The 14,043-nt window shown below is 39.4% G+C and overlaps 1 protein-coding gene across 1 annotated transcript; it reads left to right on the top strand.

Moving 5' to 3' along the window:
• Positions 1 to 11,785: 11,785 nt before the first annotated feature.
• LOC136668696 (uncharacterized) lies at positions 11,786 to 14,043 on the top strand. Its single transcript, XM_066646371.1, has 5 exons — positions 11,786 to 11,806; positions 12,482 to 12,560; positions 12,713 to 12,821; positions 12,917 to 13,625; positions 13,885 to 14,043. The coding sequence occupies exons 1-5, from the start codon at positions 11,786 to 11,788 to the stop codon at positions 14,041 to 14,043; spliced, it is 1,077 nt and encodes a 358-aa protein (XP_066502468.1).

The following is a 14,043-nucleotide window of genomic DNA, read 5'->3' as shown; positions in this document are numbered from 1 at the left end:
TGTTAGTACTGGTCTAAAAATATCTAAATGGGGTAGGACCAGCCTATTTATTAGCTCTGCTACAGAGATGAGTCAAGCAGAGCACTCAGACCTTTAGGAACTAGTCAGTTAGTCCTGCCTCAGGTCAAATCTAAACATGGAGAGGCAGCATTTAGCTACTGTGCCGCTTTTAAATGGAACCAGCTGACTGAGAATATTAGAAAACCCCAGACTTTAGACATTTTTAAATCAACTCCTTAAACACTCCTGTTTTAATGTAAGGTATTTTGTATAATTTGTGCTGTAGTTTGAATGTTAGATCATCTTTTGTAAGTTGCTTTGGATAAAAGCGTCTGCCAAATGCATAAATGTAAATGTTTGAGCAGGCTTACAGCTCAGTTTAAAATATTCTGCACTTTTCTGTAACGGCATTTTATTTCTTTTCTTTTATTGTCATTTTAAATTGTTTTAAGCATTTTACTCTTTTTATGTAATCGTCTTATTGGACATTTATGATTTTATTCTGGCTTTTAATTTAATTGTTTCATTTTCTGTAAAGCACTTTGAATTGCTTCTGTATGAAAGGTGCTCTATAAATAAACTTGCCTTGCCATTAAAATAAGTATTGCATTCTTGAGTCAGCAATTGATGGCTCTTCACAGACACCAGCATTCGTAGAGAGTAGCATCATAATAGTGCCAGAATGTTTTTACTCAAATATTAAAGATAAAAACAATGTTTCAATTAGGACTAGGAAATACACATAAAATTACAAATTACATAATATATTTTTTACTTACAGGAAAGAGTTTAATCATAAGTGACTGTTTCCAGTTCATAACCGTTTAGGATGCTTGACTAAAGAGATACAAATATGTTCATGAATAAATGTATTTTATATATATATATATATATATATATATACTTACCCTAAGGACTTAGTCTTGGAACATGTAAAATGTTAGCCATCGTTTCTGTTCTTCTTTGTTCTTAATCTAAAATAAATAAATACATAAAATATATATATATTTTAAATGAAATATAAGATAATATTCCTAAATTAATCTTATTTTCCATAATAAATAACAGAATATCAGTTACCTGTAGATTTTTGCTCAAGTTGGAGCTGCCTGCTTGATGTCAAACAAACATTGCTCTTAGTTGTTTGTGGTAAAAAGGATCATTTTTTTCGGCGTTAAGACTCCACTCTTCTGATTTGCTGAGTCATTTATTATAAAATCAGATGCACGTAACAAGGGGGTTGGGTTGTAAACCTGGGTGGGGGTCCTATACTAGCTTGTGCACAATCGTTTTTTGAAGGGAAAGAAAATGATTGTTTTTAAACCAGAAACAATTTTATCACTAAAACACTATTAATCATTTTGAATTCGCACTCAATTATATATAACAATTTTATACTTGTGATGGAGAATTAGGAAAAGTGAGCATATGAAAAACATATGAATCCACTTATTCATAGATCAGGCATGGGGCATTTCCCTAGAGGCAAGAATATAGAAAACATGTGACTGTAATAAACACAATGTAAAGACATGAGCATTATTTTAAACAAATGTGTTTTATGGCCTCCTCCACGTCGAGAGGAGCCAGTTGAGGTGGTTTGGGCATCTGGTTCGGATGCCTCCTGGACGCCTTCATGAAGAGGTGTTCCGGGCATGTCCAACGGGGAGGAGCCCCCAGGGCAGACCAAGAACACGCTGGAGAGACTACATGTCTCGACTGGCCTGGGAACGCCTCGGTATACCCCCCGGAGGAGCTAGAGTCAGTTTCTTTGCTCCGACTGCTTCCCCCGCAACCCGGATAAGCGGTGGATAATGGATGGATGGATGTTTTATGGCAAAAAAAAATATTAAAATGGTAAAAAGGATACTTTAGTTTAAAACTCAGGCCTAAACTCTGTGCGAAAAAAGGCGAATGGTAGCATGAGATTGTTTGGTACAGCATGATAAGACATCCTTAGGAGATAAGGATACCTTTTTAATTGGGCTGCTATGATACAATGCATACCTAGAAGATGAGGGTACCATTTTAATTGGGGTTCTATGGAATACAAATTAATTTAAAAAATAGGAGAGGCGAGATGATCTCGCCCCAAAAAGTGTATGTAAACTGTGGTTTTCAGTAGGTCATTGTGAGCGAGTCTGCAGGAGGCCTTCTGTGATTGCTCTCCAAATAAAGAACCTGCTGATCTTCCAAGAGGTCGTCTTTATCTTTCAAGTATTTTTTTTTTTAAGAACTAGAAACTTTTATTAGAACTTATTCTTTCAAGTATTATAGTTAGACTAGATACAAGATTAACACGTTGCGGTAACTACATTTTGGTGGCCCATCCTAATGGGACTCAGAGACCCCGACCGGTGGCAAAAGATTGTTATCAGCACCAGAAATTTTTGCATTTCATTTTGGGGGTGAGAGAACCAACCTCATTGTAGCATGCACATTAAAACAGGTAAGCAGAGCCTTTTTTCATATAAATTCTGCATATTGATGAGCTTGTGTCTCTCTGCCACAAAAAGTTGTAATGCAGTTTGATATGTAAAGAAGGCTTATTGGAAGAGAGGCATGATTAAAAAAAAACTTTTGAGAAAAAGGAGTAAGATAAAAAAAATAAAAACAGCCAGAAAAAAGTCCAAAATACAAAAATACAGTTGTTGGTCCTTTAATAAAGCTGCTGAGACTGAAGTGTTGTGTGTTTGTTTGTTGTGTGTTTGTTTGTTAGGGATTAGCCTGGCCATAAACCCTGAAAAATTCACTAGGTGATTTTTTAGGTCAGTTTGATGAGAAACTGGAGATGTGATACTGAGATTTAATTAGGGGTGCCCACTCTAAACACTGTTGATGAACACTGTATTGATGCTGCCACTCTTTAAATTATTACACTTCATAAGGAGCATAAATTAAAAATAAGGAATAAAGGTATAAGAAAATAAGTAGAGGTAGAAAATAAAAAGCATGCTGTTAAAGTGTGAATGAGTCAACTATGAGAATTGTGTTGAATGTTGAAAGTGATGCGTGTGTGTGCGTACTGAGTTTAGAAAAAAAGGAGTGTCTTGCTGTGAGTGTGTGTGTGTTAGTGTGAGTGTGTCTCTCACCCCTCCATTTCCCTTTCCCATTCTATGTGTGGGTGTATGGTCAGCTGAGAGAACTGAGTGCAAGTGGGGAAATGGCCACCCCTCTCCTTTCTTTGGTCCATCATGAGTGTGTGGGAAGAACTGGTCTCTCCTTTTGCTGTAAAGGAGATAATACATTTTCTGTGGGTGTGTTTAGAGAAAGTAGGGAAAGGACACCTCTGCCCAGAGAGTGTCAGAGAGAAAGTGTGTCAGAAAGAGTTTAGAAAGTGGGGAAATGTGACGAAGAATGAAAGATTTAGAAATCAATAGGGAAAGAAATTTGTAATGGTAAAATTTATGAGCTTCGTTCAAGGACACTTAGTGTAATTTATTTGTCATGAACCTCAAATTGAGGGTTAGGGTTAGACTGTAAATTAAACAAAACAGTAGAAAATGAGCTCCAGAAAGACGTTTTTCATGAGCTTTCTGGGAGACTATAAATTAAGAAAACAATAGACAATGAGCTCCAGAAAGTCATTTTTTGGATACTGAGAATGGAAAAAAGGAGAGCGAGGTGTTAAAGCTGAGTAATTAAGGGGGTACATTGGGGAAACTAAGGTTTAATCATGGGTATTAAAGGTAAATTAGCATTGGAGAAAAAGGAGAAAAATTTGAAATCTCCATATAATGGCTTTTATTGGGAGAAAAAAAAAAAAAAAAAAAAAAAAAGAGATCAAGTTCCTCTCAATTTCGCTGGAGCTTTGAGTTCTTATACTTTGCTTGGGGGGTCTCCTCTTACAAGTGTGTAAGGCCTAAGTTTCACTCTTGAAAAAGAGAGAGATGGCAGGACTTTGATTTCTGACGTACTGATAAAAGCCACGGTGATTTGGTCTAAATAGAAAATAATAGTTATTTGGGCAAATTAAAAATATAAATGTATGAAAATATTGATGTATGGGTGCTGTGCAGAGGTGTGGAGCTCCTGAGACTGGGTGCGTTTGAACTGTTTTTTTTCCCCAATGGGTGTGGTGCATGTATGGAGTTTGACTGGAATGAGGAGGCAGTGCTTAACCCCAGACCCACTCACAAGGAATGCAGCTCCAGGAGAGAATTGTGTGTGTACAAAGAGACAGGATGAGAATTAAGAGACACACGTGTGCTGAGCTTAAATTATGTAAATAATACCAGTAATAATTGGAATAACACACATAAAATAAGGTAGGAAATTAATGTGGATAAATTAACATGTATATATTTTTGTCAAGCAAATTTGTGTTACAGGACCACCAGAATAAAGCTGAAAGCAGGTGGTGCCATCAATACAAGGTAGAAGGAGAAAGAGAGAGAGAAAAGCCAAACAGAGTAAAGGGAAGTGTGCATTTATTTTCACACATATACAGGATTAGTTTGATTACACTACAAACACAAGTTGAAGTAGTGAAGTAAAAAAAAATGGGGAAATAAGTTAATGAAACCCAAAAAAGATGAGATTACACCATTTTTCCCTGATGTTGTCTGAAGGGGTGGGAACGAAGGTAGAATTGTCAGAATGCATGAAGCAGTGGAATAAAAAAAAAAACAGCTAAAAAAGAAAAGCAATGGCCGCTTAGAGGTTCATTTGATGTTGAATTATGTCAGGAGGAGAGAGAGATGGTGGAAAGAAAAATTACTAGAACTAAGGCCCAGGTACGGAGGAAAATTATGTTGCTTAGCTATGATACAAGCTTTTGAAACTCATGCAATTAAAATGAGAGGAAAAAGTGCAGGAGAAAGAAAGGGAAGTTCCTGGAAAAATGAGACACAGTGACTAAGGAAGACAGGGAGTTAAAGATAGACCCCCACCATATGCCCCTGAAATAAAGTGTGCAGCAGACAGGACAGCCAGAAGCACAACAGTATCAGAGACCTCCTGTATACTGTTGGACTTGTGGTAAGCCAGGCCACTACAGTTGTGACTGCCAGAGTCAAGAATGGTATTAATGGTGCCCAGGAGACCTAAGGGGGGAGTGTTTAAATTTGGTTGCCTCGACAGTGGCAAATGAAGAACCAGTTGTGCCAATTAGCATAAATGGTCAACACTTTGAACAGAGTGATTCAGAAAATCTCACAAGCACTGAGAATCAAACACAGACTAGGGTGTGTTTATTATCCTCAGTCACAAGGCAGAGTAGAAAGGCAAAATGGAATAATTTGTGCAAAGATTATGGCAGATAGAAAACAGAAAAAACCTTTAGCATTGATGAGCATGAGAATGCCAACCAACAGAGTCACTCACCTAACGCCTCATGAAACGTTAACTGGTCGACCAATGCCAGTAACATACTTGAAGGGACCCACCCGTGGCCCCAACCTTGAACAGTTGCAAAAAGAACAAGAGTATGTCAAAAAAATAAATAAAAATAAAAAACACTCCCATCAGCTACACCCACTGTGCAACAACAAAGCACAGACACAGGAGCAGAAGCAAGGGACCAGACAACGCCAGCACCAGACGTCATCAAGCCAGGTCCGAGTGGAGTACAAAGACCAGTAACTAGGAGTGTCACTAGAGCTACACCACCATCAGCTGAAGACTCTGACTGATTGATATTGAGTCTAGGCAACAGCTGGAAAACAGTCATCCAGACTCATTTTTATTTTTAGCTCAGTTTGAGGAGTGAGCCAAGCGCCACTTCTGCTGCAGTAACAAAATAACAGGACAACTAATTAACTCTGACTGAATAATTTGACATTATGCCTGGTTGGCATCCATTTAGACATCCTGGACTTTGTGGACTGAGGGGAACCACTTGTGTATTGTTTATGTTGTCCAGCATCATTGTGATAATTATTCTGTCTGCATGTATTTCTTACACACGTTATGACCCACAAGGTAACTTGAAAGATACACATGTTCACACCACTAAACACATTCACACAGGTCAAAATAAATGACACAGGTCCAGTTCTAATTTCACCCAAAAGTGACAAGCAAGCAGTAGCTTTATCTATAGAATCTATATGCAGTACGACAAACTTGGAACACATCAGAAGGATTCGTTTGTGAACGCTACTGTCCAATAAATAGTCAGCAGGTATGCATGGGGACATCAAGTCTTTCACCAGGAGAATACAATGTGCTTAATGAAATGGACATTGGTGAGAGGTAATGAGAAGTACACGAGGTCAAAAATATGTTTACATAAGCCAGGTATATCAAATTGTACTCAAATTCCAAACTGTGTCAATCCAGCTTCAACAAAACCAAAACAGTCTCATAAGATACGTTGTGCCTTGGCACCAATAATGGTACATCACCTAAATCATTCCAAGATAGAACAAGATTATTTTGTGAAATATTAGCATTTAGGAGCTAATGATACAATAACAGACATAAAGAGTAAGTTCCACTCAACTGGAACTCAAAAAAATTTACAATGCTCAAGCCACGGGATTTTCACTGTTAGTACACATTGTGACTTGCTGATGTGCTATGAAAGTATACACCTTAATTATTCACACAGAGTAGTCATACACAAATGGGAAGCCCTAGAATTGTACATACTAATGGGAACTATTGATTCAGAGACTAAAAATGTTACTAATGTTGACAATTGGAATTTGTCAACATTACTTAGCTGTCTGATTATATATAGATCATACACAGCACAACTTAATCATAATGAATACCAATATGAAATATTATCAGAATCTATCCCTAAACTGTTAAACGTACTGAAATCATCACTGTTTCTGAACACTTCTGGATACTACACTGACTTTTGTAGCAAGTCTTGTTCTTATGAAGCAGCCTTAAGTCAGGTGTACAAGTCCACATCCCTCACTACTGCCTTAGTCAAGTACAGAATAGGACAACATACACAACATATCTATAACACTGTATGTCTGCCCGCCGACAGTCACAACCTGTCACATTTCTTGAAGCAAATACAGTTATCATTTGAATCGTGTTATGGTTTAGTTAGGAGAAATAAACTCTAAACAATGTCCCATTTGGTCCTTACAAACCCAGTTGTGTTCTCTCAAACCAGCCCTTAGTCAGGTACACACACACACAGACAGGAGGACAGAGTGAATGTTACTTTTATTAGTGTGTGTGTTCTGATATATGATCTTAACAAAAAATGAGCCAAGTCAGCTACAAACAGGTAGCCTCCATAGACCAGGATCATGGCTCTTCATATGAGAGGTGAAAAACACACGAGAGCAAAAAAAGATTCTCACTTACCTCATAGACCCTGCTCAAAATCTGTTCAAGAGGATCCCACTGGTCATAGACTGGAACCAAGCCCTTTCAGATGTGAGTGGATTGAATGGAAAGTCTCTTTTTTAACTTCAGACGGATTCAGTTATTGCCCCTTACTGAATGGACCTGGGGAAATATAAAAGCCCTTTCAAACAACAAAGACCTGAACGTGTTTCCAAACAGAACCCAACAGATTCCACAGAATAAAACCTAACAAAAACAGCACATTTCGTCATAACAGAAAACTACAAATCTCCAAAGAAACTAAAAACAATTCATAAAGAGCTGATGAACTTTACAATCTACAAACAACCCTTGTTTACAGCATTCATTGTGTCAAAATTGTACATCAATCAAGCAATGAATAAAACAGAAATATCTAACATTCATTTACCCAAGAGAACCCAAATTCAGCCTCATCTAAAGACAACAGCCAAAATATCAACAAAACACGGTCCTATTTTCAGAAAGCAACAAAACTGCTGGGAAAGCTGCTGAACCGAACCGAGACAACACAGCTGACTCCAATTAGTAATCACTCAAGTCCCAGACAGGTGGAGGCTGTTTTGAAGCTTCATCCTGATTGGCCAGAAGATTAAAGGCTTAAAACAGTGACATCTGGTGGTTTGAAGAAATCACAACAGCCATACTCTCCAGACTGAGCACACACAGACCCAGGATCAGTGTTTACCATTTAGCTGTGAGACAAAGAATAGAAAATGGCTTAGTTGTGAACATCTGAGTGAAGCAGGAAATAGCTCTCACTCAATTTCTTTAATTTTTCATAATGTATTTCAGTTTTTCTTTGAACAAGACATAAAATCATTTTTTCAAGAGCTAAGGAAAGTATTAAATGCTTTCAAACTTCTTTGTACACCTTTGTTTAATGTGTAATTCAACATTCAAACACTCCTGAATTCAGTGATGTATTCTTCTCACTCGCCATTTTCAATCTACTCAATTTTTGTTGAAAAATATTACTAAGGAGCAGGAGAATGATTAAACTTTGAATTAAGATTATATGCTGCACACACACACACACACACACACACGACCACATGAAGAAAACACTTTAAAACCGCTAATACATGTCTAATCCGTATTTAACTGAAGTACACCTACGACCCCAAGACCTCATTTGTTTCTACCTCCACCCAAATCATACCTGCTCTGTGGTGGGCCTGACCGCTGGAGAATAAGACAACGTAACTAAGTATGTAGAGCAATAGATGGACTACAACCTGTGATTATTGAACTACTAAGTGCTCTTGTGTGGTCAGTGGAGCTGATAAAATGGACACAGTGTAGAAACAAGGATGTCATAATGTTGTGGCTGGTGCAGAACTAAATCGTTACACGTTTGTCCAGGTTTCTCCATCAAATATAAAGTGAAATCAGAGAAAGTGCACATCGGAGCCTCTGTGAACCAGCTGCAGATAAACCGCCAATAACAGGCTCTAGAGGGCGTTTGGACCACCAGAGGGCATCTGAACTCCAAAACTAGGTCCAGCTGGTTCTACAGGTTGGAGTCAATCTTTGAGAAAGATAACAGTGTTGCCACAGACCAGAACATAGTCATTCAGAAACCAATAACATTGGATATTTGTACGTGTGTGTGTGTGTGTGTGTGTGTGTGTATGTATATATTTGTGTGTGTGTGTGTTTGTGTGTGTGTGATGTTTGACTGTGGGAGTAGTTACTTTTTAACACATTTATTTCAAACTTCCTTTTGCTTTTTAAAAAACTGTACATTAATAAGTTCATGTTCTATAAAATGCGTTAATGTAAAACACTGTTTCAATACTGATTTATTAATGAGTTAAATTTAGGGCAAGATTTTACACAAGGTGAAAAAAACAAACAAAAAAATACACTGTGAATGAATTAAATACAGAAACAACATGAATATTTTAGAATTTAAACAGTTCTCAGAAATTCACTCTAATTAAGATTTAAAGTAAATTATAAAAACATATTTACTCACAGAGCATCACTGAGAGTGAACTGAGCTCCATACTGTCCCAGTAATTACTGACTGTCTGAAGAACTAATGGTCTGAGTTCAGCACTCAGCACTTCCTCTGTTCTCTCTCACACGCACTCACACACACACACGGTGGATTTAAATATCATAAAGGACTTGTTGGTGTCACAACAGTAACAGAAGATTTAATCTGATCGTCCAAAATAAACAGAAAGTTACTCCTGCTTTAATGTATTTTTAAATAACTGTGTAATATTTCTCCTCAGATTAGATAATTCCTCCTGTTCGTTCAGATTTCCTCAGTCTCACACTGGCTCTAATCTGGGAGAAAGAGGAGCACAGCCTTCCTTTGAGACACTTAAGGGCAACCACTGCTTCTTTTCAAACTGCTGCAAACACAGCTGAACTGAGCACATCAACACACTTGGAGGAGAATGCTAAATATCCAGATCATTTATATCAGCTGTTTTGTCACCCACATTGATTAGCATTATGCTAGGAGCTGGGGGAAAATAAAGGGTCATCCTACCCACCCAGAGGCCAGTAGTGTTCTCTTGGACTTCCAGCCTCGGACATCTGAGGCATCACCGGACATCTCTCTGTTAAAGCCCCAACCCTCAGACCACTGCACTTTTATTTTCAAATAATATTGTTTATTATTTTATTAGCTGTTTTATTTTCAGGTTTATTTTCACCAAGTTATTGATACTTGTTTGTTTTATTTATTTATTTATGTTTCTCATGTCCTGTCATCCACTGCAATGCTTCATTAAGATTATCAAAGTTACAATATTAATAAAGATCATTAAAATTATTTCTATAATGATATGTATGTGTGCTAGGCCCTGTATTATTCACACTCTACATGCTGCCACTGGGCAGACTAAGCATGGTATTCAATTCCACTGTTACGCTGATGACACACAACTTTTGAAAGTGCGTCTCTGTCTCCCTCTAGTGGTGGAGAGCACAGCCCAGGCTCAGACAATGAAGTCTAACACATTTAAAAGTGCTGTATGCAATTCTGGAGAATGACTTTTGATATTTGAACTCATCAGAAAAACAAACACACTGCTACCTTCTGTACTCCTTCAGAAGCTGTGCCTCCAAATTCATGCACATACCTGTAGATACACAGTCTCCCCGATGCAGTCCTCCAGGAGGACGACCGTTCCTGATTGAGAGTATGATGTGCACATTTGGCTACTGCTTCTTGCCTGTGTCTCTCTCTCTCTCTCTCTCTCTCTCTCTCTCTGTGTGTGTGTGTGTGTGGACTGAATGTGGATTGTAAATAAATAAATGTGCAAGAAACTACTCTGTTATATTGTGTCTTCAATTAGCCTTTCAGATTTTTTGAGACACTTTGAAACTAAAGAGATAATATCCAATGAATCAAGCAGTTTCCCCACACATTCTATCATGTCCAATGTCCAAAAAGTTTATAGGGCAATTATCTAAAAATTCTACAGTACAATTTCTTCATATTCAGGATATTAATAGTCTGTTATATTGTGTCTTCAATGAGCCTTTCAGATATCTGAGACACTTTGAAAATAAAGAGATAATATCCGCGGAAGGAAGCTAAACGTGTAGTTTTTCGACGGTATGGAAGTTGTGTCGCCATCTAGCGGCGACAGAATGCAACTACCACAACATATAATGTGGAACAGAAAATCCTAATAGGAAACTGGCGAATAAGTAGCTAACTTCAGCGTCGTGGTTGGATGTTGGTTCGATTAGAGACAGAATCGATTGCTTATCCTTTGTATCCCGGATGTGTATCTGAATATTTTAACTCGTATTTTGGTATCTGAATTTGATTGAATATTTTCAAGCTTGAATTATTTTATCTGAATATATTAACCTTGAATGATAACAGTGAAAACGTGTTCTTGAAAATTCACGAGTTCAATTCAAGAGCAATTAAATTCAGACGCATAATTGTGAAGCAAAACATTCAGAGGTGGAAATCTGAAGACTTAAATTCAAAAGCCACAAAATTCTGATGCATAATTTCAGTGCAAAAACATTCAGTGCTACAAATACAAAAGTGGTAATATTTCAAAGTCTGATGAGACAGATTTGCTTCCATGGGCGTCGTAATGAAGTGAAAATTGGGACTGAGTTACCAGGGCCCCAAGTGGAGAGGCCCTTAATGTGTCTGGAATTTTATTTTCCTTTAAATATTAATATTTCTTAAAGATCATTTTAATCTTTTACATTGGTTAAATAAATGGGTTAACTGATGGATTGAATTGTGTGTCGTAGCCTACAGTGTCTGAGGACAGGGACCCTGACCCCTTGCACGTGGGAACTGCTTGTGCACAGGCCCCAGAATTTAGTGCTACGCCCTGAGTGTGTGTTCAGTCTCATTCATTGCTAAGCATTCGTAGTCTATTTCGTATTCTGACCTATGGCCTGGCTTATTCGGATTACTCCTTGGTTTTACACCTTATGTATGGTTTGCCCGATCTCTTTCTCTATTGTGTAGGAAAACACACACAACATGTGGCATGTGGGGCAGCAGGTAGTGTCACAGTCACACAGCTCCAGGGGCCTGGAGGTTGTGGGTTCGATTCCTGCTCCGGGTGACTGTCTGTGAGGAGTGTGGTGTGTTCTCTCTGTGTCTGTGTGGGTTTCCTCCGGGTGACTGTCTGTGAGGAGTGTGGTGTGTTCTCCCTGTGTCTGTGTGGGTTTCTCCGGGTGACTGCCTGTGAGGAGTGTGGTGTGTTCTCTCTGTGTCTGTGTGGGTTTCCTCCAGGTGACTGTCTGTGAGGAGTGTGGTGTGTTCTCTCTGTGTCTGTGTGGGTTTCCTCCGGGTGACTGTCTGTGAGGAGTGTGGTGTGTTCTCTCTGTGTCTGTGTGGGTTTCCTCCGGGTGACTGTCTGTGAGGAGTGTGGTGTGTTCTCTCTGTGTCTGCATGGGTTTCCTCCGGGTGACTGTCTGTGAGGAGTGTGGTGTGTTCTCTCTGTGTCTGCGTGGGTTTCTCCGGGTGTCTGTGTGAGGTGTGTACTTTATTTTCCTTTGGATATTTCCTTTATTTTAGCTCTAAACAGTGGGATGCAGTGCACGCAGTAAATGTACAACACACGTAATATATAGTACACCTGTCCCTTTGGTCCTCACATAGAAACACTAGGGTTAACTTTAGGGTGAATGGTTTTCTTTTTCTTAACAATGCTATGGTTTATATCCTGCTTAGGTTCTGGTGGTGGATGAGCATTTCAAGGTTCTTCCTCCAGCCGAAGCGAGCTGCGCTTCACCTCCTCCGACCTTGAGACGTAAGTCCTGCCTTAAATTGGGCCATAGCTCGCGTGAAAGGGAAAAACCAGCTGCTGAATCATGTGTAGACTGTGTTTGAATTAAACCTGAACAAACAAGGCTTCTGCTTTGTGCGTCTGCCTCACAAATCATTTTCATTTCTTGATATTAGATGCTAAGTTGCAGAACGATGGGCTGGAGGCTCATGACTTCTTGGAGGCTCCTGAATGCAGGACACAGGAAGAGTCCCAGCCCCTTGACTCTTCCCTTGAGTGGCAAAAGTGAGCATTGTTCATGTTCTCTGTGTTTGTTTTACTGACCTTAAGATCCTTAAGTCTTACGCTTGAAACTAAATCCAAGCTTTGCTCTTTCACAGAACGGTGGAACAGTTTGACCTCACTGGCGTAGCACTCGATCCCTTCTATGTCCGTCTTCTGAGAAATGAGGTTCCAGTCTGGACTTGGCAGGAGAAGATTCGAGACTATCCTGAGGAATACGGGGTGTTCCAGATGGACGATGTCTCCTCTGCCGCTGACTCTGAAGAGGGCGGTAGATATTCTCCGGCCGGGTCAGAGAACTCAACAGAAGAGGATGAGGATCTGAATGAGGATGAGGGTCGGGACGAGGATGAGGATGAAGATCAGCCCTTGACCGTCCATCCTGACGTTGTGAGGGAGATGACAGAGGAGCTGGTCGAGAAGCTGTGGGAGAGCTATGACCTCAAAGTCCCTGCAGCTTTGGTGTTCGATCGCCTCATGAATAATTTCATGAAGTACCTCGACATCAAAGTCACCCCTAAGTTTCTGGGCGGACGTGTTTTCACTGATTATGATGATGCCATTTTTCACATCGTCCGAGAAGCGCATCGAAGCATCAAGAAGTACGGATGGATGAGTAGTGTGTGCTGTGCTGATGACGATACCGTCATCTATAGCATTGCAGCCAGCATCTCGGCTGCCTTCAAAAACTACTGCCTGCGTGGGGAAAGCTCCTCAACAGCAGCATCATCTCCCTCTTCTTCAGACACAGAGAAGGTCAACACCAGTGCGTCTGAAGAAGTTAAAGAGGAAACTGAAGACTTGGAGGTAGGAAGATCCTTCTGTTCGTGTCTCGATGAAACAAACTGTTAGAAAGTCTTTTGTCTCTGTCGCTCACAAACCTCAAAACTCTGTTTAAAATATTATTTGAAAAACGCAGATGCACTTCATGATTAGAGACACAAATTAGAGACACTCTGTCTTTACAGTAACGTACATTATAAGCTGTGGATGCCTCCTCCTTCTGCTGGAAAGTGAACTGAATATCCAGTGAATTGACACATGACGTGTGTTTATTCACACTCAGGAAACACATCAGGAGATCCCGGCCCGAGCTGAACCTGAGAAATCAGCCGACACCGGTAGCAAGGAGGAGAAGAAGAGCTACAAAATCCTCTCCCGTATCTCCAAATTCCTCAGGAGAGTTTTCTGCTGCGGCTGCATCCCACACGAGGAGTCAGTCTGA

The sequence above is a fragment of the Hoplias malabaricus genome, chromosome 15 (genome assembly GCF_029633855.1).
Source record: "Hoplias malabaricus isolate fHopMal1 chromosome 15, fHopMal1.hap1, whole genome shotgun sequence".
Lineage (NCBI taxonomy): Eukaryota > Metazoa > Chordata > Actinopteri > Characiformes > Erythrinidae > Hoplias > Hoplias malabaricus.
The sequence above is the reverse complement of the archived record's forward strand: the minus strand, read 5'-3'. Positions and strand labels throughout refer to the sequence as shown.